This window comes from Anarrhichthys ocellatus, unplaced genomic scaffold (genome assembly GCF_004355925.1).
Source record: "Anarrhichthys ocellatus isolate YVR2014 unplaced genomic scaffold, GSC_Weel_1.0 scaffold8, whole genome shotgun sequence".
Classification (NCBI taxonomy): domain Eukaryota; kingdom Metazoa; phylum Chordata; class Actinopteri; order Perciformes; family Anarhichadidae; genus Anarrhichthys; species Anarrhichthys ocellatus.
This window is the reverse complement of record NW_022280038.1, coordinates 6,262,354-6,289,264: the sequence shown is the minus strand read 5'-3', so window position 1 is coordinate 6,289,264 and position 26,911 is coordinate 6,262,354. Positions and strand designations below refer to the sequence as shown.

The following is a 26,911-nucleotide window of genomic DNA, read 5'->3' as shown; positions in this document are numbered from 1 at the left end:
CTCTCTGTCCTACAGCGTGATGCCTGTAGCCACTTTATCGTCTTTTACTACGTGATTTTCTGCATTTATTCAGGTTAAACGTTGAGTTTCATCGTTCAAAAGGGCATCAATGTTATGTTCCAGCCTGTTAATACAGTGTGAGAAAGGAAAAGAAGTCTGTATATTTACCCACTTCAACAATTAAATTCAATTACACATCTGTGGAGAGTTTCTGAAGCACACGCATCGGGGTTGAGCTGTAACTAACAATTACTTTCATCTCTATGAGTCGATGAATCATTTAGTCTATAAAGCTCAAGGCGATGCCGTTGAATCGCTCGCTTTACTCCAACCAACACATCAGAACCTAAGAATATTACGTTTAGTGGGGAAACCTTTCGTTGATTAATCAATCAATCAATTTTAAAACTATTTTGATAATTAATAAATTCTTTAACATTTATCGTCACTGTTTTTGATTCCGTTACAGTTGGTCTCAACATTTTTCAGGTTCTTGTTTCTTTCCTGACTTTCCTTTTGGACGAACACTTCATCGGGATGTGACTCCATGTTTCCAGCCCTCGCTGTTACATTCCAGTTCAGTGTATGGCGGCCAGATTTTGGGGAGCTTCTTTCTGCTCCTCCCGCATTTCCTCTCTCTCTGCTGATGTCTGGACTGTTTTGGCTCTTCTCGCTTTACAGCGAGAGGCTCTATTTTGGACTGAGAGGAACTTTTACCCATTTTCTCTGTAATAACAGCTAAAACCGCAATCTTTCACGTAGAAAATGGTGAAATATATCATTATGCTGAATGTTTTTTGTACGGTTTCATAGGCGTTTGCACTCAAAGACAATACTTTACACTCTGTCTTTGCACTGTGTTGACATGCGCACAGTCAGAATGCAAAGAGTTGGATTAAGCTTGTCTTCTTCTTGCCTAGAAAGCTGTCACCGCTTCATAACTCCACCCCGTGAGCCCTCATGGCACACCTCCACACTCACCAGTTGACGCACACAAAACACACAAGTGTGTGTGTGTGTGTGTGTGTGTGTGTGTGTGTGTGTGTGTGTGTGTGTGTGTGTGTGTGTGTGTGTGTGTGTGTGTGTGTCAGCACAAAGTGTAGGTTTTATATGGGGATGCCTTTTCTTTGTAAACTACCTTTTGAGTTATCTCGTTCCACCTCTCCTGCAGCCATTGTATTTGTGATCAGCTGTGCTTTTCTATTATTATTATTATTATTATTATAATAATCTTCATTTATTGTTTGTCACACTTTGGGTTATGTGGAACAAACAGTGCGTTAGAAAGTGACACCAAAGGGTCTGACAAAGCGTCGGTATGTGACGAGTTGGAATGAGAATGTGTTGCTCGATCCCATCGTGTACATGTACCTAGATCGGTGGCCAGGGGCAGCTGATCCCCAGATATGTATGTTTGTTTTGTATCTGTTGTTTCACTGTATGTTGTATATGTTATTTGTCTCAATACAAAAAGAAGAGGAGGGAGATATTCCCTCTGAAGCTGCAGCAGGTTATCCAACTGGCTGGCACTGAGCAATAGCATATTGACACAGGCTTCTGGAGTGAGTGGGATTAGTGTTTACTCTTAAAGATAGGTCTGTTTCCCTAATGGCTGAGCACATTTACTTAACGCTTGTCAAACACATCCTATACAGGGTAGCAAATTGACTCGGGTCACTCCGTCATCGTCAAAGCAAAGCGCTGACTGGAATGCCACCAGATCTGCTCCGACATTGACAACAAAAGGACATTGAGTGAAGTGTAACTCAGTGCAGCTTCGAAGCAGCTTCAATGTTTTAACATACGTAAACTAGCTAGAATAACATGAGAACCTTAAACGAGCACATTTTTGTTAAAAAAAACCAAATATATTCAATTTACTATTGTAAAAAATGAAAAAAAAACATTTGAGAAGCTGAATGAATTTTTTGCATTTTTGCTTCAACAACTTTAATTTTTAATCGACTATCAACACCGTTCAGATCCCCCTGGATTCTCCATGTGGCTCATTATTGTTGTGGGTGCGCTGGTCAGTTTGATATTTGACTCAACAATCAGGTCTTGTGTCTGTATCTGTTGGTGGAGTGAGTCACAGCGCTGTGGGCCGAGTGGAAGGAATGACAGCTTATCAATCATCGGCTCCTCCTACTGTTTTGGTAAAACCCCAGAAAACTGCAGACAGTTGGTCTGATGAAGACGGACAGTGACATTTTGTATGTACTCAGTCTGCATCTTGTTGACTCTTCTGAGCCTAAAAGCACTGGGCAGGTTCTGTCCTTTAACATGGGATGGATGCACTGGATACGACGGGAGGATTACGTTGTGGCAATGTGTTCTTCTTCAGTTTTCCCAAAATGTACCTCCTTGCTTTCAAGGCCTGTATCTGTGCGTATATTTAACATATTACATTTTCTCACTTTTACTCATTCAACGAGTCCCCTCTTCTTTTTCTTTGTATAATCACTGACATGTTTTAGGAACCGCTTTTCACCTGTTTTTCGTGGATTCCTGAGTACATATTCACTCCGAGATGAAATGTAAAGCTCAGGTTCAGACACTTGGGTGCTTATTATCAAACCTTTCATAGGCCGAGCAGATGAAAGTATATACTTGTATGAAATATACGTAAGCGTGACAGTATGGGATCAAGGGAATGTGCTCTACTGCATCCACAGCATAAACTACGATTTTATCACACAAACTTAACCATCTTTAATCAGGAGGGCTAGAAATATTCGAAATATCAGTTTGGTTCGTGCCTATTTCACGATTAAAGAAGTTCAAAACAACAATAAACAAAGGTTCATGGCCCCGTATCAAAAGGTTCATATCCTGTATAGTGGCAAAAAGGCCTGACATGAATTCTCAAAGGTATTGAATTATAGTTACGGGGCTTTTATTGTTTCTTGTGGAGTCAAAAGGCACAAATACTGTACCAGCTCCAGATATTGATGTAAAGTTAAAACCTACAAAGTATTAATAGGAATTTCTTCCTTCTGTTGTTAATATGTTACCTGTTCTTAAAGAGAAAGGGAATGCTGTGAAGTCCTCAATACACTCCGAGCGTGTTTTGCTTTTCAATCAAAGTTGTTTCTTCACTTTAAAATGAGTTAAACACGTCATCCACCTTCTTCTCTCCTTAATGACTAAGCACGTAACATGAATGGAGAGCTAAGCATCTTGAGGATAAAGTGAACCAGCAGAAGTGAACTGAAAAGGTTCTTTGATCTACATTTCTTTTACATCTCTTTCTATTTTCTCTGTCTCCCCCCTCCCTCCCTCATTTTCTTCCTCCCTTTCTGTGCCTCTCGTTTACTTCATCTCGTTACAACTTGGAAACACTGCACTATTGTTTCGTCTCGGAAAAATGCTGCTGAAACAAGAAGATCCACGGTGCCGTTTGTTCTGCCATACATACATCTTCGGACCACGTTAACTTCTTTCTCACACTTCAGAAGCCGAGCACTCTTATGTAACACTGGGTCAAAAGTTCAGCCGAGGAAAAGGTTTGCTTCTTAGAAATTGTCACGTGGCAGAAAGAGCAGGAATAATGAGGTGAATGACTGCAGAACAGAGCAGACTCTGTGTGCCAGTGTGAGAAATGACATTGCGTCAAAGGCATCTTGACAATGTTTGAAATAAATCCTGTAAAGCAGCTGTGCTCCGCAGAAGAGGACGAGGCCTCGGCTACAAATAGTCACCCCGCAGAGCAAAGGACTGAGTTCAGTCATCTGGTTGCACTGAAGAAGAATGTGGCTTCGCTTCTTTTTGGAAGAAACGCAGACCGGCCTTCATAATGTTATAAATTTAGGATTTTCTTTCAATGTGATCGCCAAAAATAATTTCACTTTTTTTGTTCTGCACTCAAGCTGGAAGATATTTCCCAGACAGGCTGCAGGTGCAGTAACTGCTCTCTCACCTGGACCTTAACTGCTTTGAGCCTAAACTTTAAATTTTACTATTATTAAGCATCAGTTTTATTTTTTTTCTTGAAAACCGGCAAATCTCCAAATTTGAGAGGTCTGAACAAGTGAATATCTTTCACTTGTGATTGTAAATAAGTTGTAGATTCATTTTCGGTTCATTTTGAATACATAACATGTGACGCAGTTGCTTTTTAATCCCTTGTCTTTCTCCGTAGGATGCAAACCCAAACACCTATGTGTATATATACCTTTTAGCTCTTTGGACTGGGAAAGGCCCAGTGCAAGCCTTCATTTCCCGTTTCAGTTTCCAGTTTTGTTGAAATGTCACCTCCCTGCTTGTGGCAACACGTACAGCTGAGCCCAGTCATCACCGCCTCTAATTTTAGCCGTGTTTTACAGAACACACACGCATGTGACTTTTCATTCTCTCAGTATATACTCGAGTACATCTGTCGTTGTCTGTGAGCTGTAGCTCTGCTGTTGTCGAGTATTAGCTCTTTGTTTGTGTGTGTTTGCTGTCGAGGGGGAATTCAGTGCCGATGGGAACTTAAAAACAAAGAGGACTAACCTTCAATTTAGCCGAGCCTCATATCTCCTCACTGCACCTGCATACTAATAATCCAGACTGAGACTTAGCGGCAATTTCCTCACTACAGTTACATTAGTTGCTCTTATCTTTGTCTGTGATTGTGTGTGTGATTGAGATTTTTAGTACACCTAATTGCCATCGACCCATAATCCTTTGCGAGAATGAGTTTGTGCAGAAAGATTAAAGTGAAAGGAAAGAAACATGTTTCCTTTAACAGCAACGTTTGATTCTTTAAATTGGATCTCAGAACAATTATGTATGTTTTTCCAATTCGATTTTGGAAACCAAAGTTCAGCCATAAACGGTGTATTATTTGTAAAACTGCACAGTTGTAAAAATCCTTAATCTTAAAACCCTGTTATTTTCTGCTGCTTTCTAATGTTGAGTTCTAATGTGTTCATCACTTTGTAGATGAATTGTCTTCACCTCGTACTGTTCATTTAGCAGCAGAAACAGTAAGTTTAGTTGTAATTCACTATGATTATTTTATTTCAAAGTGTCATCAATATCAGTGAAAGCTAAAACCAGAGTAGTTTACATTGTGTGTTTATTTTAGCAGATTGCTGCACGTGTGTGTGTGTGTGAGTGTGAGTGTGTGTGAGTGTGAGAGAGAGAGAAGAAACACAAATAAAGCAGGGCTCAGATGGCTGAGGGAGGAAGTCGACCACACACACACACACACACACACACACACACACACACACACATCTTTATTGCAGATAAAGAATGACTGGGCAGCCCTGAGTCGTTCTTGAAGAAAACAAGTGCCACCCATGAACAGTGCAGGGAGTCCTTTTGGTCAAATCAGCAGCATTTTCTCAAGTTTTCTCCCAAAATTTGTATGAATTACAAACAGTGTGATGATGCAAAAGTCCTCTAATTTTCATGTATTTTATCCTGGCAGTGAGTTTTAGTTTAAGTTCTTTACTGCAGATTGAGAACGGGTTTCCCCCCTGGGTTTATATATTCTTTGCTAAATCCATCGCTTAAAACAACCTTGTGTTCAAGTGTTTTTTTTTTTTGTGCTCCCCCCCAACTTTTTGGATAAACAGAATTTTCTCTGGTACTCAACATCACACTGCTGCTAACAGTGATTATTGCAAATGTCAAGATATTCTCTTTAGGATAAGATTATCTCGACTTAAGCCTGTCTATACTGTTCAGATAATTATCGGTAAACATAGGGAAATGGATTCTTCCAAATATCTTCATGCTCTATCTAATTTCCTCGCTTATTTACTCTCACTGTTCAAGCACAGTACAATGAAGGAGAAGTTCTCACGCAGCCTGAGGGTAAGAAGGCGACCGTCCTCTCTCAGGGTTCATAAACAGGTCTGCGATTCATGGAACATCATGGGAAATGAATTCGCTAATTTTGAGGTTTAGTAAGTTTGCTGCTGTCTGAGGGGCCTTTGTAACATAGGAATGCAGCTTTTTTTCTCCTCTCCACTCATCTTCTCTAACTCGTAGAGGTTTATGTTATATGAGAGCTGTCTCTGATGGCTGAGGACTCCTGGAGATCTGTGATTATTTTGTCTATTATGTCTGGCTTTCATCTCCATCCCTGTGACTAATGTTCACTTCCTTCTCACTAACTCAGGAGGACTTTCGGATCGAGCCAAATACTTTAGTCAGCCATTGGACTGATCAAAAGGCCTCTGCTTTTTCTAATTAGGTTTTCCTTGTTTTGTTCTCTGTCACACACATTCTTGTCAGCTGTGGTCCAGGGATTCAAATACTTTTTCAAAGAATTATTTGGCATTTCAAGGAAATACGCTTATTTTCTTTTCTTTGATAAGAAAATGGAAACCATCTCCCATCTGTCTGTTAAATATGAGGCTACAGCCGGTTAGCTTAGCATAGCAGACGCACTGTAAACAGGCGGAAACTGCTAGCCTGGCTCTGTTCTAATGAATAAACATGTTTTAAAGACATGGTTTTCATGTTATAACTAGATATTTTACGTAGTATTATGACATATTTTCTTGAGATTTTATCATATCAAATAACTCAATTTAATTCAAGAAAAAGGTCTTAAAACGTTCACTTTGTTACACAAAGTTATATCTCGCTGTGACATTATTATTATAATACAGTGATTTGGTACAGCAACTTCCATACGTTATTAAACATGAGAAAAAGATCCAGTGGATGCAGCATGGTATTGGTTAGAAAAGCGTCTGGTTTACTTGGATTGGTTTAAGTTCTTTCATTAGATGATGTCATGCCTTTCCCAGAAGAAGCCTATTTATTTATTTTTCCTTCGGGCTGTAGTGTGTGAAATGTCATCTTTGATGTAAACTGCATGTTCTTACATCAGTGTGCACGCAGAAATATGCAGCATAAACAGATGTGACTATGGTTTTATTAAAAAAAACACTTGAAGCTAAAATTCTCTTGGACACAACGGTAAACCTGAAAGCCCTGAGGATTATCGCAGTTCATTCGAGCGTGACGCATCTTGCCAGAGTTGCTCAACCTGTCAAGCTTGACGTCTGTACGGCTAGTTTCACTGGACCATCAGATCTGATCCCAGGGGTGTTTGAGGCAGAGTGATGATGATCTTACGGAGAATTATGAAAGACAGCTTTTCTGACGATATAGGATTCAGTGCAGTGTTACAAAAAGCTTGGTCTTTGTAGTCGTTGTGACATGACCCATTGATTTATGGACTACGGTTTTGTAGCCTGGAGTACGGCTTTTTGGCCGTTGCCATCTTGAATTTTGGCAATGCAACCAGTGAACGGAAGTGACCATATGTGGACTGCTTAGGAGTTGCACCGTAGTAGAGACGCCATGGTAGCTACCTGTCAATCCCAAGGTTAGCCTGCCCTAAAAATACCCTGCTTTTTATGCTTTTTTACTCTAAATTGGACCATAATTTACTCAGATCATGCTGTATTGTAGAAGACTTGAAACTAGCGATTGAGACAATAAACTGATGTTTACGATGTTTAGTGAGGTAATAAATCAAGTGAGAAGTCATTTTCTCAAAGAGTTCCATACATTCTAAACTTATTTTGCAACCAAGAAGAGTCGCCCCCTGTTGGCCATTGGAAATAATGCAAGTTTACGGCTCTTCCACATCGGCCTCGCTTGAACCGAGAACCTAGAACCGAAGGTTGCCGCCTGCTTGCACCCAAACATTGGTATTTTTTCTTTTTAAATGGCTGAATTACAAGAATCTCAAACAAAAGCTCACATATGTTCAATCCTCCTATTGCACGGAAGAGAAAAGCCTCTTAAATATTTCACACCAACGGTTAAACGTCCCACCTCAAACACTGTTTTGACAGAAGCAGCCAGAGCCCACATCCCACGGGCTTCTACACTCTCCCCATGACTGCAGATCGCCCTATGATTCAACAGCCACAGTGACCACAGTCCACTCTGGTCAGCATGACCTCAGATGTGACATTACAAGGGGCACGGTCAGGAATTAGCGTCTAGCGTTTATCTGCCCACACACGCCGTGACATAACGGTGATACATGTTGGGCCGAGTCGCTGGCCCTTTCTCTCTTATTGTTGACATCCTGACCACATACTGTGGTGGATGAGTCATTCTGGTAACGAGCTCAGGAAAGGATATGAATCTACGGAGGTCAAATGAGCAATGGCTCTTGAGTAACCATTGAACCACACGGTTGCTTCGTAGCTACTGTCAGGGAAGGAATGCGAACAATTTGGTGACAATTTCCTAAATCAATTTGCAGTCTGAAGAATGCTGTTTTCAGCCCATGGCTCATTTCACTTAAGTGTCTTTGAAATTCAGACAAAGCTTTTGTCTGTGTATCGTTTAGGGCCGCGCTGTCACACGACCTCTAAACACAACCCAGCGTGGAAATTAATTTGTAACCCCCCGAGCAGTTGATGACTTACTGAAAGATAATCCCTTTGTGAGTTTAATCAAGCAGCTTTTCGTCCGCACTTTGTCTCTGAGCGCCTGGCGTGACCCCTCCGTCCGTTTTGAAAAACTCCCTGCACACTTGACAACAGTCTGTTTCCCCGTTTCCACTCTCCTCTGTTCTCCTCAAGAAGCTGCTAATGAAGTCATCCTCATGTGATTAAAAGCCACATGTCTTTACACTGCATGAGTCAGAGCACACAACGGCAGATGGAGACCTAATTACCTCGCTACAGACCGAAGCAATAATAGAATAGAACTGATTGCCTCTGTGTGAGGCGGCGCTGGAAGTCTTAATTGATTTCCTAGAAAAGAGACGTATGTATTAATATTTTCCCGTTGACCTTGTACATCATATGAGACCTCTTCAAAGGATCAAGTCCTAATGAAATATCTTTCTTCTTCTGTGTCGTCACAAAATATGTAAGAGCACAATTTTATACGCCTTCTTCCAAAGCAATCGTTCAGAAATAGAAATTATGACTTGGTAGAATAAATAAATAAATAACCAGCGAACAACCGCTCTGAACGGATTTAAAATTGTAACGAAAGAGCTGGATCTTGATTGGGATTAGTCACTACCCCGACTGAAGAAAGTTGATTGAGTTTGAAAGCTGCAACTGAAAGACTTGATTTAATTAAAAGGTTTTTCTCACAGTGACCACAGTATTCAACACAGCTGACCAGTTGTAGAAACGAGGATCGACAGACTTATGAAAACATCACATCGGCCTTGTGGCATCCTCTCGGTCCGTGCTTCCTCCCAACGACTCTGACCGAGCCTGTGGACACATTACACTCAGAACACACTGGCACCATCTCAAGTCTGTCATTGGTCTGTGGTCTGAAGCCAAGAATAATGTTGTTGACCTGCTGGAGTGACTGAAGTGGTGAGAATCACTGTCTGTACGAACCCTTTTAGTTCTGGTGTCGCTTTCAGTCTTTGTCATCATTCGAGGGGGGAAAATAATCTGCTGTTGTATGTTAGAAATCACTTCACCTCAACCTGCACTGTTTACTTGAGCTCGAGTTAGTGACTTAGATTTACCAGAATAACTTTTGACAACTGCCGTAGGAGACGGTGCAAGAGCACATTTGCATTGTTGTGGGTTGTTTGTGTAGGTGGAGTAAAATCTTATTTTTTTTTTCTAAAGGAAGCCTCATATTCTTAGAATTTGAAATGATGGAATTATCTTATTGATCGTGGCAGTGACTAACTAGTTCACTGACCTAATGACGGCAGTTTATTTTGCATGTGCATTCATGTTTTCTTGCGTGTAGGTAAGAAACTCCATCCCCTCCAGAGTTTCAGTTTTGACATATCTTTCTGTTGATTTTCATTGCCGTTGATATGGAGCTTGCCAAAGTTTAGAAAGAATGCGAACTGTCTGCTGTAAATGTGTCTATCTGTCGGTCTTTTTTACACAGACCAGGTGGACGAATACACAGTGTCTCAACATAAATCAGTAATTTAGTTTTTCCACATCCTGCTTCCTGCTGTCCCAACACAAAGCGTTAAATGTCAAGCAAACACTGAAGGTCTAATATCTGACTCGTCTGACCCGAGTTCCTCAACACGACTGCGAGCGGTTAGTGTTGTGAGTGGCTGCTTTTTATTGGCTGTCCAATCAGGAAGTTCTTAGGGACCCTGACAGTCTGTCCTCGTCTGACCTGTAGTTCCTGAACCAGACAGGTCAGCCAGTTCATAGACTGATGGAGCGGTGAACAGACCACCAGCTCCTCTGGAAATATCGACTGCATCAGGCATCGCATTTTAAACCCACATTTCTGGATGTGAAATGATACCGTCACTGTTCTGCAGTTTGACCTTTGGTGCTCTTTCCTTGTCCAGACGGCAGTGTGGAATCGGTCTTTCCACAGCGTCGGCCCATTTTAATGATTTGTTCAGCTCAGTGAGTCATAAATGAAAGCCGAGTTCATTGCTGTTGTTTGAGTCAGGCTCTGCCTGTAGTAGAGAGAGGCCAAAGAGGCCAAAGAGGAGGAGGGAGAGATGGAAGGGAAACTTTGCAGGTTTTCAACCGGCTCATTGTCAATGCAGCGTGGCTAGTACATGCAGATGAACGGCGCCTGGCCTCCACTCATGCAGCCAGAGCCCCAGCTCTCCGCTTGGTCGACCGCCAGTAAAACTCTCATCCGGAGGTCGTTCAGCTGCATGTTCTACCGCAGTAACACAGAGCCGGTCAAAAATCTGCAACGTTTCCCTTGAGTGAATTAGACTTCAGCCGCATTGTTTTGGAAATGAATGCCACTTGTATCCAAACGCACTCCTCTCTTTTTATCTCTCCATATTGCTCTGTTAACTACTGCGACCCACAAGCTGTTAAGTGTGGTTTTATATGACTTGTGTGGCTAGCTACACGGCCAAAGTTATTTTGTAAATTTTGCTTTCACGTGTGATGCTATGGCCTGCCGTTTGCAGCTGAATAAGAGAAATGCATTCTCGCTGTTTCTTCTGTGTTCCATTGCAGTAATGTACTTGCTAATCATGGCCCTCTCAGAAACAAAACATGAAGTTTTTGAAATTCAAGTGAAATTCGGCGATGGTTGAACTCAATCTCAGCTGCAAATTTGTGCATTCGGATTAGCCCGAAGACCTACAACGTAGCCTATTAGCTTGCCATTGGCCTTGTCCTAGCGTGCTTGTATGCTAGTTAGCGGCGTCGGTGAAGGGTGGGATCAGAGAGGGGTGTTTTCCCATTCCTCAGATGCAGGGCTCGGGGCAGCTCTAAGTGATTCACTGAGGAATTTGTTTACTTGTGGCGGAGCTACAAATAACTGCAGGGTTTATATAGGGCGAAAAACGACTTCCCCTCCAGGCAGCCATACAACATAAACAGAGCTATGAGGGGAAATACTGGAGCGTCTTATTAAAGCACAACCACTACACATGTTCCACTCGGCCACATGGATCCCATTACTCACTGAGGAGCTTTTTTTTTTCCATCAGGCCCCAGCTCCTTCATCCCCACTCTGGCAATTTGTCTGTCTGACTTGAATTGATCCTAAAACCATGTTATTAATCATCTGTCTCGAACTGATGCTGTTTGAAACTGTGCAAGAGGAAAAGCTCGCTCCGCGTGGTCCAGGCTGACCGTGTTTCAAGACAATGTTTGGCACGAGGCCAAAGTCTGTGTGCTTGACCCACAAACAAACTATCCCCACCTAAAGCCGACTCGGAACTTGACCTCCAACCTCTGTTATGCGTGTATGATATGGAATATGTGGCCTATTCCTATTTATTTGTATTTGTCTCATCACGTTTTTATCTCTTTCCCCTTCAGGCATTTGGGAACGCAAAGACAGCCCACAATAACAACTCGAGTCGCTTTGGCAAGTTCATTCAGGTGAACTACCAGGAGAGCGGAACTGTGAGAGGGTAAGGAACCAGAGACCAATGCTTTTCATTTTCCGAAACAAAAAATAATGTTTTGAAGTTAACAATTTTATTGTGTGACCTGTTTTTTAGAGCATATGTGGAGAAATACCTGCTGGAGAAGTCGAGGCTGGTGTATCAGGAGCACAATGAGCGGTGAGCACTTCAAGCCGAGCATAATCATAAAAATCAAAAACTGAAGTACGTGTGGTTTGTTAAGCAGGGAGTGACGCTTACAGTCGAGGCAACTTCACTTCTGAGCAATGCAATATATTAATACTAAAGTCAATATGAGTTATGTTTAATGTTTAGTATGTCAAAACTAGTTTGGGAATTTTTTGCACAAACCTGAATTTTCAATCTCACGAGACATTTGAATTGCACTTTGCTGAAAGAAAGTAATGCTAGCAGCAAGTATGACATAAATGCAGTTTGAATTTTGGCAACAAAATAAAGGTTAGAGTGCATGTAAATCAGAAAGCCTGTTGTTTGAGTTTACCGAAGTGTGATTCATGAAGTGAGTTGAGCTGTAAGTGGAGCTGACACTAATGTGTTGGACCGGCTAGACAGTTTGGTGAGGGTTAACCTCACCATGGGGGGCTCACAGTGGGCCCCCGGCGTTAGCCACCTCTTATTGAGATGGATTGCTGACTCCAGGACCATAATAGCTTGTTTGTGTGTGTGTGTGTGTGTGTGTGTGTGTGTGTACTCCAAGTGGACCCTGGTCGCACAGCTGCTGCACACTTTTGCCCTTTAACCTTTACGCTGCAGCTATGTGCACACAAACGCACACAGTCGCAGTCCTACACATAAACAAACTGAGCTTTCATGATTCTTTTTCCAGGTTTTTGTTTTTGTTTAAGCCGCGTTAGCTTCGTGGTTGAAGTGCATTCAATAACGGTGCAACACATTGAAGTTTTACTGAGTGCCACAAACATATCGGTTAATTAGAGGTTACCCCTAAAATAAAAGACACTATTTCCATTGTCGGTGTTCTCTTTCTAGTTGAAGTTGATACGAGCATTGCATGCTAACATGCTTACATTGCCCTTCTGACATTAATTCACCTTTACAAGTTCATTGTTATCCATGCAGCTATAACGGCATGTGTCATTTCAATAATCCAGGGCAAATTCAGGGCATCATTTTTTTAACTGACCTCAGAATGATCATCCACCAATTTATCATTGACCATGATTATTGACTTGGCTTGTCATTTATAAGTGATTTAAAACTGTGAATTTGGCTGCTGAACTTTTGAAACAAAATTCCCGAGGATTGAGGAGTGATGACCCCCGACCCCTGCGGTGGGTAATGTCACAGAGGGCTCAACTCATAAAATGCACCAACTTCAACTATACAGAATCTCACTCCAAACTAAATGAAACACTTGGCAGTCCGGATTAATGTCCTGTTAACTAACATTTTGGTAGTTAGCATGGTGGCTTATTCACATGCTGACGTTAGGAAACTAAAATGTGAATCTGAAGGCGTGCTAAAATGAGCATTGTACAGAGAATAACCCCATTTATTTTATCATTAGGTAACAACATCATTCGTAGTTGTAAGAATCTAACAATACCAAAGTTGTTCTCCAATTGCACTTTGGTTTTGTGTTATGTGTATATTTGAACTTATAGTGTTAGTGTTTCTACTTTTGGAAAACATGAGCTAATTAACCATTTCATGAAGAAAATATTTTTTGTCCCCATATTAACATGATGTTCTCAGGCGAAAACACACATTTTGATTAGTGAACAGTGAAGATTATATTTGTAATCAGTTTAATTTTACAGGAACTAACCGTAAGTGGAAATGGTTTTCTTTTTGTTTTTAGAAACTACCACGTGTTTTACTACCTGCTGGCAGGAGCAAGTGAAGAAGAGAGGGAGGCCTTCCACCTCATGAAGCCTGAAGAATACCATTACCTCAGTCAGGTGGGTCCTCACAACACAATAAACTTTATTTAAAAAAATGAGATTAACAACTAATCTGTCCTGGTTTTGTTTTATACTTGCTGTGAATTTGAGTTTTTTGTGTCTTTATGAGTTTTGCTTTGTCTTATGCTTTTGTCATAGTGTTAATACATGGTCAGAGTTGTGTGTGTCTGTATTAGTGTCATCGAACAGTCGTTAGACCCCAGCACGTTTACCTCTGTGTCTCTGCAAACAGGATAAAAGAGAGAAATCAGGACACAAAGGAAACACATTCCTCTGTTGGTTGCTTTCAACACAGGCTACATAGTCCCTCTCTCTCTGTCACACATACATATGAACAACGCATGTAGCTGACTAATCTCTGGAGACGCGTTTTATTTCAAACCTGTCTGTGTGTTTGAGTTCAGTAGATTGTGTATTCATTTGTGTTTTGTGGGTGTAACTGTAACTCACATGTGTGTTTGTTTTGCACACACTTTGGTCTCCATTTACATTTTGACACATGCACTCACACATCGTCATCCGTACACCATCACCGACAAACACAAACGAAGACAAAAGAAACAAACAGTATCCGTCCCTTGTCTTCGTTGCTTGTGTTACACACAGCGAAAACAGGTTTCACATAACCATAAAACAAAGCCATGATAAGCAAACAAACACACACACACACATTGCATGTATGGAATGTGGATGTTGTGTAAAACTTGTTGCGCCTGTTCCCTCCGAGCTTTGACAGTCACACCGTGACAGCCAGGGACCTGCTCCCCTCCTAAATCCTTTACGCCTACGCAGAAGAGAGCAGGGAATTCCTTCCATTCCTCCCGGCCACATGCAAACACACAAACACACATGCATACATAAAAGCACTCACCCATTCTTGCACTCTGTTCTTATTCTACCCGTCTCTTGTGTCTCTCTTCCTCTTTCCCATTCTGTGTATTCTGAGTTTACATAAAGAAAACCAAACTCTTGTACAGGTTGGACCTCTTGCATGGATTTCACAACATCTCCTGTGCACACAATCAACACAACTTGTTTACAGTCTAAGTAAAGTTATGGCTGTTTCCCCCCCAGTTATTCATTTTTCACACCTTGGCCCTTAATTGTAACTATTTCTGTATTTTCCTTCATAAGATCACAGCACGTGGGTTTGCATCTGTTAATCGGCCAATTAACCACAAATGTACATTTAACTGGCCAATGTCCAAAGCAAGCCGTAGGTTTTTAGATTGATTTCCTCATTTTGTGGCAACAATTAGATCTGATTAATTTAAATTGTAAATGAAAATTATTGTGCAGAGACTTTCTTTAGATGCTTAAAATATGAAATCAATCAATTGCAGCGAAGAATTTCTTTATTTTTCTTTTCCAAAGTTACATTAACGTCTGTAAGAAAAACTCTTGAAGATGGTGCATTTAAGGACACCCTGGCAGGCTGCTAAAATGCTTTTCATTGAATAGATAGGACGCTAAAAAGACGTGCCAGAAAGGCATTCAAGATTATCTGGTAATTAATGTCGCTTTCAACGGCAGATTCTGAAATCCCAGATGGTGCTGGCTTTCCGAACAGACCTGGAAAAGAATTTCAAAACAGTTCCTGCTTACAAACTGGAACATCATGCAATGCAATAGTTACTTTAACCTAAAATGGAGGTTGTACACTGTGGTAGATTTCATATCGCATGTAAGTTTAATGTGCAAGTTTACCCTTGAAGGTAGGAAATCAATCATAAACACTATTGCTCAAAAATACAGTCAGCTGTGATTTAAAGTAAAGCAAAGCCAATCATTCATTCTGAATCCTTAATGTCCATGCGTGTTACAAATCTGCCGCTTTCATTCCTCCTCCTCATCCTGCTTTAATGACTCGATGTGTTCAATCATGACATGTGCTTGTTTAGTCTCTGTGAACATGATTTGTGTGCATACATCTCTCTTCTTCAGTGTCCTTGTGCTTTGACTTACGTCGGACTGTTTACTTGATATTTGTCTGTATTTTAATGAATAGAGCTGTGAAGCTCAGCCGTTGCTTGCATCTTAACAGCACGTCCCTTCCATTGCTGTTAGTTGCATATACATCTGTGTTTAATTGTGCAGTATGTGACTTAATTTGAATGCTTCTGTCTAACCATCACCTCGCCCTCCTGTAAACTCTGCCTTAACATTTCCAGATGACAAAGTCAACCAACCAACTGCACTGGGACAGTTACTGTGAGAGTGAAGGGGTCAGTATCTGTGTGTGTGTGACGTCCGTGTGTCTGTACGTGTTGGAGAAACCTCAACAAGTAGTTTTGTTTTTTTTTTGTCACCCGAGCACTTGCAGCTGCCACACTTTCCCTGCACAAGTTGCACACCCCCGTCCTCCCCCTCCTGCTCATTTTGTTGCTTTGTGGATATTTGCTGGTTTGGTTCGGTGTTTATTTCCGCATTGTTTGTTTTTGCTTTTCCTCCGTGACTTATGTTGGTATGTCTAGTCATATCCTGGCCACTGTAGATGCCTTTGTTGCTGTAACCTGATCATTGACTGTGCAGTGTTTTCTAGTAGTGATAGTGAAATCCTCCATGCTGACAATGAAGTCCTAACTATGTTACACAAACAAATGTGGGTAACATAGAGTTCAAAGTATTTCAAGTCTTTGACATTTATCAAGAATATAAAAATCAAACTAAGAATTTACACCGGGGCAAAATTAAAGTTGTGACTCTCTAAAGACCTGAGACTAGACTCAGACTCTCCTTCCAAGGACTGGAGACTTGACTTGGACTTGCCTTCCAAAGACTTGGACTGACCTTCTAAAGCAATGGTCTTGTCCTCTAAAGACTTGAACTTTCCCTATTAAGACTTGAGACTTAACTCGGACTTGCACCATCCAAAGACTTACACTAACCCTCTAAAGACCTGAGACTTAATTTGGATTTGCCCTCTAAAATAATTGACAAACCCCTTATGGAGCTGAAACTTGACTTGGACTTGCTCTTAGGACTTGGACTAACCCTCTTAAGACTTGGACTTGCTCTCTAAAGACTTGAGACTTGACTTGGTTCATAAGGTCTCAAAGTACAGTACCTCTACTATAAGTTCCCTGAATAGAACATCATTTGTTTGCAGCCATAAGGTCTGTGTAAGTGTTTGAGTAATGCGCTGAGGTTTAGTCACAGCCTGGTGCCATTGTTCACCAGTTAGTGGCTGAGCTGCAGTGTATTTACACGCTCATTCCTCTATGTTGCCTCAGGTCATTTGCCCAAAGACACACCTTCACCTCTCAATCAATGGATCAGATTCAAATCACACCCTGCAGCAGAAATACTTTGATTGAATGATGTCAATGATCAGAAAAGTCTTTTGTGATTTGTGTTGTTTTTGTGGTGGTCGTTAATGTTTCTGTTTATTAACTCATGTAACTGTGCTCTTTTATTCTTGAGATACATTTGATTAATCCATTAATTTTCCACTCCTTCTATCTCAGTAAGGTAATTGTATTTGTGAATATACATGATAGTAGTTTATTTAAGTTCAGAATTTCTGAATATAAATTACTATAAATATGCTGTGAGCAGTGGGATATGCCCTGCAGTCACGGTCCATATGAGGAACAATATAAGAAGGAATTAACATATATTCCAGTTAACTTTATGAATTTCACCTTTTTTTTACCAAAACATCAAGGAAAGTAATTATATTAATATATGTCGACAAAGGATATATATTGATGAATTTGAATGAATATGGTGATTTTGTAATGTTTTGTTTAATTTATAAAACATTTACATCATCTGGGGTCAACAAACACCTTTTTACATAGATGTAGATTTTCCTGCTCTACAATCGTAACACCAGAGTCACTAACAGGTGAGTGTAAGTTTCTGCCATGAAAGCAGAGAGCGAGGGCGGCAAGCCGGAGGCACGTCGGTGTAAGTGTGAGTCCCGTGTTTAGAGTGTTTGTCTTTCTGAGGCCTCGGTATGTGATAATTATGGCAGCCGTAGTGGAATGGGCCCACAAAGCAAAGAGCAGAGCTCGCATTACGCTGGGTGTATATGCATTGAACGACGTAGTTACATCAAAGCATGTGGTCCTGGTCTGCAGCTCTTCCTCTTGTCATAAACAACTAATCCAGATCCAGATTTATCCACGAGTTTACTCCTGCTCATGTGCGTTTGCTTGTTAAATAATATTCCAGCTGCAGTATTTCATACAAAGTATTTTAATTGTAGTCACTGTATTATTCACATCTTGTCAATGAGATCTGCACTTCACATGTATTACATGTGCCTTGTAAGAACTTGTGCATGTAAGCGCCTTCCTGAGAGGAACAAACTCCCGCTGTGTCTCCTCTCTGCTCGTTCGGCCCGTCGTCCATCACTCAAACACAGGAACACCCGTAAACCGCTCCTCTTCTCAGCTCCTTTTTTACCAGCTCGCCAATATTCTGTGGATTGGTTTAAAGGGATTTTCCACGACATGAGCAGAACGTGCACGCGCTCTGCAACACCAGACTGGAGGGTTTGACCCCCGAGCTTCTTCATAATAGCTTATTTTAGCATGAGTCATTCATTCCGTCTGCTTCAGGCCACTCTGCTGCTTTTTATTTGTCGGCTGCCAAGTAAACTAAAAAACTATTTTAGGCACCTTTTGTTGGACACAGTGTTTGGGCACTGTGTATGTCAACAGTCTTTAGTAAAGTCCTTCATTAGCTCTTTTGGCTTTCAGGCGGCCGTGTCGTAACAGCTCCTGTGAACCTGATGACACCTGGTTGCTGCTTCTTTTTTCTTTTCTGCAGGACTGCTTCACAGTCGAAGGAGAAGACCTGAAGCATGACTTCGAGAGGCTTCAGCTGGCCATGGAGATGGTGGGCTTTCTTCCTTCCACGCGCAAAAAGTGAGTAACACACACACACACACACAAGACCGCAATAAGTGATCCACCTCATCTGTAAGGATTTGTTCATAAGTTGAACGTTTCCTGAACTGTTGTTTAGGATCTTCTGCCTGCTGTCGGCCATCCTTCACCTGGGCAACATCCGCTACAAGAAGAAGACCTACAGGGACGACTCGATCGACATCTGTAACCCCGAGATGCTGCCTGTCGTCTCCGAACTGCTGGAGGTACGGCGAAAATAATGCTTCATATACTCTAAATGTGTGTTTATATAAATACAAAAAAATAGGTGGTGTCAAATGATACATGATATTCCTGCTCTGACTGTTTCTTTTCTGTTTGTATTGTCAAACAGAATATGACATAAATTAAGACGAGAAGTCACTCTGGTTTAAATATGGGTGCCTGATGTAAAAGACTGAATAGAGTAAAATGCTTTTTTAGTTATCCATAAATATTATTCTATTTGTTGATTAATCAAGTTCAGGGACATGAAGTGCGACAAGACTTTCCCACGAGCATTTACTTGTACCCTGGGAATCTATCTGTCATTTTAATGTGACCTTTAACAGACCACTGTTACCTCTGTGGCGCTCGCACACATACAAGACTGTCCTTTCAAAGTGACTGAGCTTCGTCTCACAGTCTACCATTAAAATCCATAAAGTCACGTAATGTGTCATCTTTGTGTCATCATGTTACTCTCAAGATAAAGTTTGACTTAAACTTGAGTTGGAGCCTGAAGTACTTAATAAATAAAAATACACACGAGGCCTTAATGTTAACAACACAAGTGACAGTTTGATATCCTCCTAGAAATGTGGTTTAACATGTTTTACATCATTTGCCAATTTAGTAGATTATAGTCGTATTCACCTTCCTTATTACAAGCCTGTGCAGAACTGCCATGATTCACCTTTACTTGTGTTAACTTATGAAGAGACATTTTTTTTGTTGCTGCTGTAGATTTGTAAAAGCACTTCTTCAAGCTGTCAACCTGCACACGATTACTTAAACACTGTCAAAGATAAAAAGGCAACCTGAATAAAAAGTGTCGGATATCAAAACTCCACGATGATCCAGGATTCTGTGGTCAAAGCACACACTGTTGCTAATACTTTGGATACAAGTGTACACACAAATACATTGAATTAAATGAAGGGTTTGTCATCAGATTAAACTCCCTTCACTTTCTCTCTCGCTGTCATGATCGACAGGTCAAAGAAGAGATGCTGTTTGAAGCTCTGACAACGCGGAAGACAATCACCGTCGGAGAGAAGCTGATCGTTCCTTACAAACTTTCCGAGGTGAGACTCTCCTTCCCGTAGCTGTGCTAGCATTAAATATCAAAGCACGTATTAAGCTTGGTGAAATTAGGCATGCAGGATGCAGAAAAGCAGCAACATTTAAATGTCCCAGACAGGGAGAGACTTTAAAGGTGATAAAAACAACAAATGTGCTACTTAAGTAGAAGTAGACCAGGTAAAGTTAACCGTGGTAATACTTTACTTTCTGACATCCAATGGAGTATTGTATCACTTCCTGTTAGTATAACACGGTTCACAGTAAACTCTGATTAGTGATTAGTGTGTGGTGCGTATTGTATACTGTAGTATTGAATTAGACCTAAAGATTCAGGAGTATAACTGAGCATTTTTTTAAATAGTTTAAATAAAGCATCACACTCGGTAAAGCGACTAAAGGCATTTTGCCAACTCAATAACGGCGCCGCAGCCTCGTCTCTTCAGTCTGACCCGGCCGTGTTTACAGGACAGCGTGCACCAGGACCGGATCTCCTCCTGCCTGTGGCCACGCATGAACACACATGTACACGCACTCACTGCAGCACACACTGACAAACACACATGCACTGAGTCCTTCAGTGTGTTTAGAGAGACGGGGGAAGGCATTTCAAGTCCCTCTACGGGTTTCTTTGAAAACAAACACGCGTCACGGTCTGCAGATGAAAGCCATCTGAGAGGGGAGAGGAGAACAACATGGATACACACTGGAACACGCCAGTCAGTTTGAACGGAGATGTTTTTACACATGCACACAGATGTAGTTAACTTTTAAAGTTCTCATGATGCCTTATATGTTTCATATTCCAGTGATGCCAAATGTTAAATATTTCCCGCACACATACAGTGAATACTGTTAAAACATTTTCGTATTTTCCAGGGTAAATCACTCGCAATAGTTACCCAGATTTCAGCAGCATTTCAACACAAACTCTCCCAAAAGATGTCGCCATGTTACACGTACAACCTCGTAATGGCCTGTTGGATATATTTAGGAGGCATTTCAAATGAACAAACAGTGATTGTTTTGGAAGCTCACTGGGTGGTCTCTGTGTAAATATTGCTCCAACAGTCACAACAATCTCATTGCCTGTTAACTGAAATCATACAGTCAAAGAACCTCAAAGGAATCGGAGCGTCTGTGTGATGAGTTTTCTCTATTTGGTCAGAGTTATGAGGCTGTTTCTGTCTGAGCACTTTTAGTCCAACTTCCTCCCAATAATGAAAAGCTCACGGGTCATTAGACCGCAGTACGTATGAGGTTCAAAAAAATATCTGTCCCGACTCGTGGAAGGCATATTTGCTTTTGGGGTTAGCTAAAAATATCCCTGTTAATTATTTAGAAAGAAAGGGATTTCAACTGTGAGAAGCCACTTCATGGTTTGTTTGGTTTCTGAACACTACGGCTCACTTTTGCTGCAGCCAGGTCAAATCTTTCCAGCGGATAAGGGAATTAGAACATTTTTTCCCAATAATTTGACAAGGAAGCTTCTGTCATGTAATCTCCCTGCTTATAAAAATGAACACACTATTATTTCTATATCTTCTTCTTTATCTACTATATATTTAATGTTTGTCATCTGAATATCGTGCTGCTCTTCCCAGCAGGAGAGCTGTTAGTATATACAGTCTATGTTTAGCCTATGAAAGATAATATTTCCATTAGGGCATGACTGAAAGTTTAACATTCTGCAGCCTCGTCCAACGGTGCTCGACAGATCACACTGTCTGTGCCACACTCGATGGGTTTGGCGAGTCAACCTGATGTGGTAAGGACATTAGTAACGGCACAGAGACCTCCGGCTGTGATGCAGTGCCGTCTGCCAGCTTGTCTGTGCCAAAGTTTCAGTAGAAAATGAACGCTGGAGACGGGTAGAGTTGTCTGGTTTCTCCTGTTTATGAAATTTTTACCTTTTTTAGGGCTGTTATACATTTTTCCAGTTAGAGCTCTGAGTGCAGTGGCGGCTGACAGTTCAGTGAGAATGTGATTTACACTCAAACTATAAATGTTTGGATATAAAGGAGAAATACAACCGTCTGCACATCTCGACTTCTTTTTAAATAACCGAGCCAGTGTTGTCTGAGACACTTTGACATCAATATGAAACCATTATCCTTTCAATATTTAAATGCCTCCAGTCACTTGTTTTTTTCTGTATCCTGGGCCTGTACAAAAGTGCAGCGTCACAAGGCCGAGCTCTAATGTGTACTACAGATGTGTGGAGCATTGAGAGTGAGCAGGTGACTCGGGAATGATGTCAAACCTCTGGCTCTGCACTAATTAGCATCATAAACTTCACTTGGACATTTAGGGGAATAACGGCCATTTGTTTTCTTGCTGACAGTTAGATAACAAGATCGGTACAACTTTCATGTGTGTACGGTCAATTTGAAGCGAGAGCTAGCAGCCGGTTAGCGTATTATGGTTTTATGGTTGCACTATTTCTTGACGGACACATATAATATTTGTAATACATCGAAATAACATATTTTAATTCTTGATTTAGCTGGTGTTCCCCTTTAATCAAACGTTGTCAGCTGAGATATTAGGATTGGGAGCAACATTAAAGATGTGCTTCATGTGTTTTACGTGCAGGCTGGTACGGTGCGAGACTCTATGGCGAAGTCCCTCTACAGTGCTCTGTTTGACTGGATCGTCTTCAGGATCAACCACGCTCTGCTCAACATCAAGGACCTGGAGGAGACCACCAAGGTGGGACGACACAAACACACCGACTTTTACATTCGCCGCCTGAATAAGAAAATCTCAGAATAATAACTGTCACTTAAATTGATTCACGTACTACATATGAAATTCTGGTTTAAAAACCGTCACCGTAACTTTTTGTATGAAAAATGTATTTTTCTCATGTTTTCGTTTGTCCGTCTGCCTCAGATCTTGTCCATCGGAGTGCTCGACATTTTTGGGTTTGAGGATTACGAGAACAACAGCTTCGAGCAGTTCTGCATCAACTTCGCCAACGAGCGTCTCCAGCACTACTTCAACCAGCACATCTTCAAGCTCGAACAAGTAAGACATCTCTTAAACATCCTTCCGTCTCAGGGCCGATAAATCGTCGGAGCTGGATTCCGGTTTAAGGCTCTGACTGGGAGCTGAACCGCTGAGCTACTGTTGATTTAAGATATCGTAGATCAGCCCAAGTTCTTTGGCTGTGACCATTTTCAAGGAAACCCCTCATGCTTATCACGCCAGGCAGAGCACTTACATTACAATGACACTGAAACAATGCAGGAATTCTTCATCAGATTATGCAACAGGGCTGCTGACAGTCGACACAACTCTCCCTCCCTGTTAACACCCCGACTGAGGATGTATGTTCTCTTCAGTAAGCTGATTCTCTTCAAAAGGCTTTTTCAAAGTCATGATCTGTAAGATTTGCGTATAAGTTAAACATTGTGTTGTACCTTGAGACCGACTGAATCAGCGGACCTGCCCTAACATGTTGGACGGGCTGTTCCTGAATATCACGCGAGTGTCCTCAAGTCTTTCCGGTTTCGTACAAAGGCAGTTGTTCACAAATCCTGTCTTGCCCTCGTGTCATAAAGATGTGTATAGATGTGGACAAAAAAAAATGCACTCAAGCCAAGAGGAGGAAGTTGAAGGTGACGTCGTAGTTTAGGATCGTGTCCCAGAGAATATCTTAGATCTTTCACAGAATTACTGGACTTTCTCAACAAACAAGAAAATCTTGTTTTGAAATGAATGCCGAATAGGACAGAATGGACCGAGGAACAATTGATAGTGTCATAGAGTGGTTCCTTGCAGTGTTTTTATTTTTCACCTGGAAAATGAACAAAACACCAGAAGTGACCGTTCTTTACTTCTTCTCCTGGATTAGTGCAACCTTACTGTACTTTGAGTATGTCTGCTTGTCCATATTGTATCTTGTAGGCTCCCATACACTGTCTGTGTGAGCACTTTGAGCTGACATATGTCCACCCGCTTCCTAATTTTTCAATATATTGACCCCCACGAACACCCAGTAACTCTGCACGTGAACAGTGAATGTGTTCTGCTATTGATTTATAAACTTTTCCAATGATCAAACTGCCACTACGTTCACGTTTTCTATCAGACATCCTGGATTTTATAAGAGAGAATAAAATCAACATTTTTGCTACAATCTCTCGAATCTGCTAACAAAATTAACGTGGTTTGGTGGATTGATAACATTTAACGCTAAAGACTTGATCAGAGGAAAACTGGAGAGCTCATGAATTCCCAATGGCCGACAGACGTTACTGTAAAGCATTAGTTGTGTGTGGAAAAACCGATGTGCAACACTGAGGCAGCCCGAAAGCCTCTGAAAATGATTCAACCAGGATAAGTGGACCAAGAGCTGTAATGCTTCATATTTCCGCTGAAGCCAGCTTCACACCCTCGTCTACAGTTACATACGTATATTTCCATTCATCTGTCGACCAGTAAGTCACTCTGTTGGAAGCAGTGATGGGCTGAATGGTTTGCTTCAGGGCACAGCGATGGTCACGTTTAGGGGGAATAGTACTTATTTTCTTATTTTGGTCTATTTTCCAACCTCTTCAAACGACCTCTCCGCCAGTAATCACATTGTTCAAAGACATTAAATGGAGGAATAGATTGTTAGTATGATAATATTTATACTATAATTCTGCAGTATAATCATGAGATAACTTCAGTTAGTTGCTACAGACAGAGGCATGGCATGACTTGGCAATAATAACGTGATTATAGGGATAAATTGATAACACGCTATTGGCACCAACTGTGAACAAAATAGGAAGACAACCTGCAGAGCGGTAGTGCAGATGCTGACTCGGCTCATTTAGGAAACATGCTATAGTCAAAATAAGAGTGAATCACAGCGGTTGTTAGATGATTTAAAGGCATGTCGGGGGGGGCGGATACTGTATCCTGTGTAATATAATGCAATCCAAAACAACACCCCGACAAACCACAGCTTAGTGATTACCGAAGACTTGAGTCAGCACCCATCTGACACACAAATTGAATGTTATAAGGCTCACAAACGTTTATTCCAGAGCCGTTGTATTGGATTATACTGCACAGGTGTTGCGTTTATAGTTTCCAGACTGTGTGTGTGTGTCTCGGGTGTTATTAAAAGACACACAAGTAAAAACCTGCCATTAGTAAGTTACTCAGGTTGATATTGTGACGGGATGAAAAGACGGACCTGATCTTCAGCTTTGACTTTGTTGTTCTCCAGGAGGAAATTTGGTTTGCAGCCAGACATTAAACTAAAAGTCAACAGACGACACTGAACAACAGAAAGCAGTTAAAAAATGACTCACTTACCTTTGTTTGTACCTTATTTTATTCCCTTTTTAACCTGTTTCTCTAAAAAGGCATTTAAGACAGCAGCATATTAAACAGTGAGTAAAGGACTGCGTCTGTTTTCTCAATAAAAGTTTAAAAAAAAAGAACCATGCTTAGGATTTTTGGTTTTCAGCGGTAGAAGAAGTAATTGGATTTTTTACTTAAGTAACTGTAGATATAATATCGTTTCAAAATACTCCATCACAAGTAAAAGTCCTGAATTCAAAATGTTATCAACTGAAAGTACGAAAGTATTTTCAGCTAAATGTACTTAAATTATCAAAAGTTAAAGTACTCATTTGCAGACTGGCTCTTCTCACAGTATTATGTTATTATAGAATATTATATCATTCTGTTTTTATCACTAACAAATAAACATAAGAGCCTTTTAACGTTGTAGTTTATCAATGTAGAGCCAATTCTAGATACTTTGTGTATTACTGGGTCTATTAGTAGCAAAGTACTGCATCATATTATATAAGCAAATCAATTATGTACAAAGTAACCGTGTGAAAGTATCAAATAAATGTAGTGGAGTAAAAAGCAGAATATTTACCTTTTGAAATGTTGAAAGTAGCATAAAATGGAAATACTCTCGTAAAGTACATGTACCTCAAATTTGTTCTAAAGTACAGAACAAGTCGGTGTTGAAGGATATCTTGATTTAAAAACAGTTGAGTATATCTTTTATTGATCGGAGTCCAGTGGAATCTGTTGGATTGTTTGTATTTAGAGATCTCAGCAACACAAACTACAAATCACTGCTAAAGGTAAAGAACGTTTCTCTCAAACGGTTGTAATCTTAATGAAATGTCAAACATTTTTCTACATAAGTGGGCAGCTGCGGAAGTCATACAGACAATTTCTCCTCTCTTCCACTCAATTATTTTGGTTTTATTTACCAAATACTGAAGAAGAGGATCATCTTCTCTTATTCTTTTCCGTCAGCTTTATTGTCTTCAGTTGTGGAGTAAACAACAGTGATTAACAGCCTTCGGACTTTATGGTAGCAAGAGAAGAGAAGAGAGAAACGGGGGATTCCAGTGATTTTTATTAAACCTCCCCAGGATTAAGGTCTTTATTGGTTAAATCTCGTTCCCAGGAACACAGGACAATAACATGCATGGGGAAGCATAAATGATAAATGCTCTGAATGCTTCTTTCATTATTAAACCAGCGAGATGCCAGGAAAGATCTGAAGAGTGTTTTATTGGACGGGGAGATGTCATGAAAGCAGGCGTACAAACAACATTGTTGCTTTGATTGAAAAATGTAAAACAGCCAAACATACATCCGGTTTGCACGTTGATAGTGAATACATTTTTGATGCCACATATACTTACAATGCTTGGAAGCAAAGTTTTAATACTGACACTGAGGTCTCTGTTTGTATCTTGTGTGTCCCTGCAGGAGGAATACAGGGTAGAGGGCATCAGCTGGCACAACATCGACTACATCGACAATACGGGCTGCATCAACCTGATCAGCAAGAAGCCCACAGCTCTGTTCCACCTCCTGGATGAAGAGTGCAAGTGAGTCTCTCAGCCCGTCCGGCTTCCTGTTTGACTGGTTTGTTTCTGTTTCATTTTCCTGGGAGGTAAACCGTTGAGTGCTTCCAACAGGTTGAAGCTAAGTTGGCG

General features: G+C 40.9%; 1 protein-coding gene across 17 annotated transcripts in view; it reads left to right on the top strand.

The window, feature by feature from the left end:
* myo9aa (myosin IXAa) overlaps positions 1 to 26,911 on the top strand; it is a 98,011-nt gene that overhangs the window by 38,790 nt on the left and 32,310 nt on the right. For 14 of the 17 annotated variants that reach the window (XM_031848450.1, XM_031848438.1, XM_031848440.1 and 11 more), the window contains exons 3-12: positions 11,724 to 11,818; positions 11,909 to 11,971; positions 13,653 to 13,752; positions 15,927 to 15,980; positions 18,535 to 18,632; positions 18,733 to 18,859; positions 19,850 to 19,939; positions 22,530 to 22,646; positions 22,830 to 22,964; positions 26,682 to 26,803. In XM_031848450.1, the coding sequence (XP_031704310.1) occupies positions 11,724 to 11,818; positions 11,909 to 11,971; positions 13,653 to 13,752; positions 15,927 to 15,980; positions 18,535 to 18,632; positions 18,733 to 18,859; positions 19,850 to 19,939; positions 22,530 to 22,646; positions 22,830 to 22,964; positions 26,682 to 26,803 (1,001 nt within the window). The remainder of the gene's footprint in view (positions 1 to 11,723; positions 11,819 to 11,908; positions 11,972 to 13,652; positions 13,753 to 15,926; positions 15,981 to 18,534; positions 18,633 to 18,732; positions 18,860 to 19,849; positions 19,940 to 22,529; positions 22,647 to 22,829; positions 22,965 to 26,681; positions 26,804 to 26,911) is intronic. The other 3 variants (XM_031848446.1, XM_031848454.1, XM_031848449.1) reach the window with 1 other exon arrangement.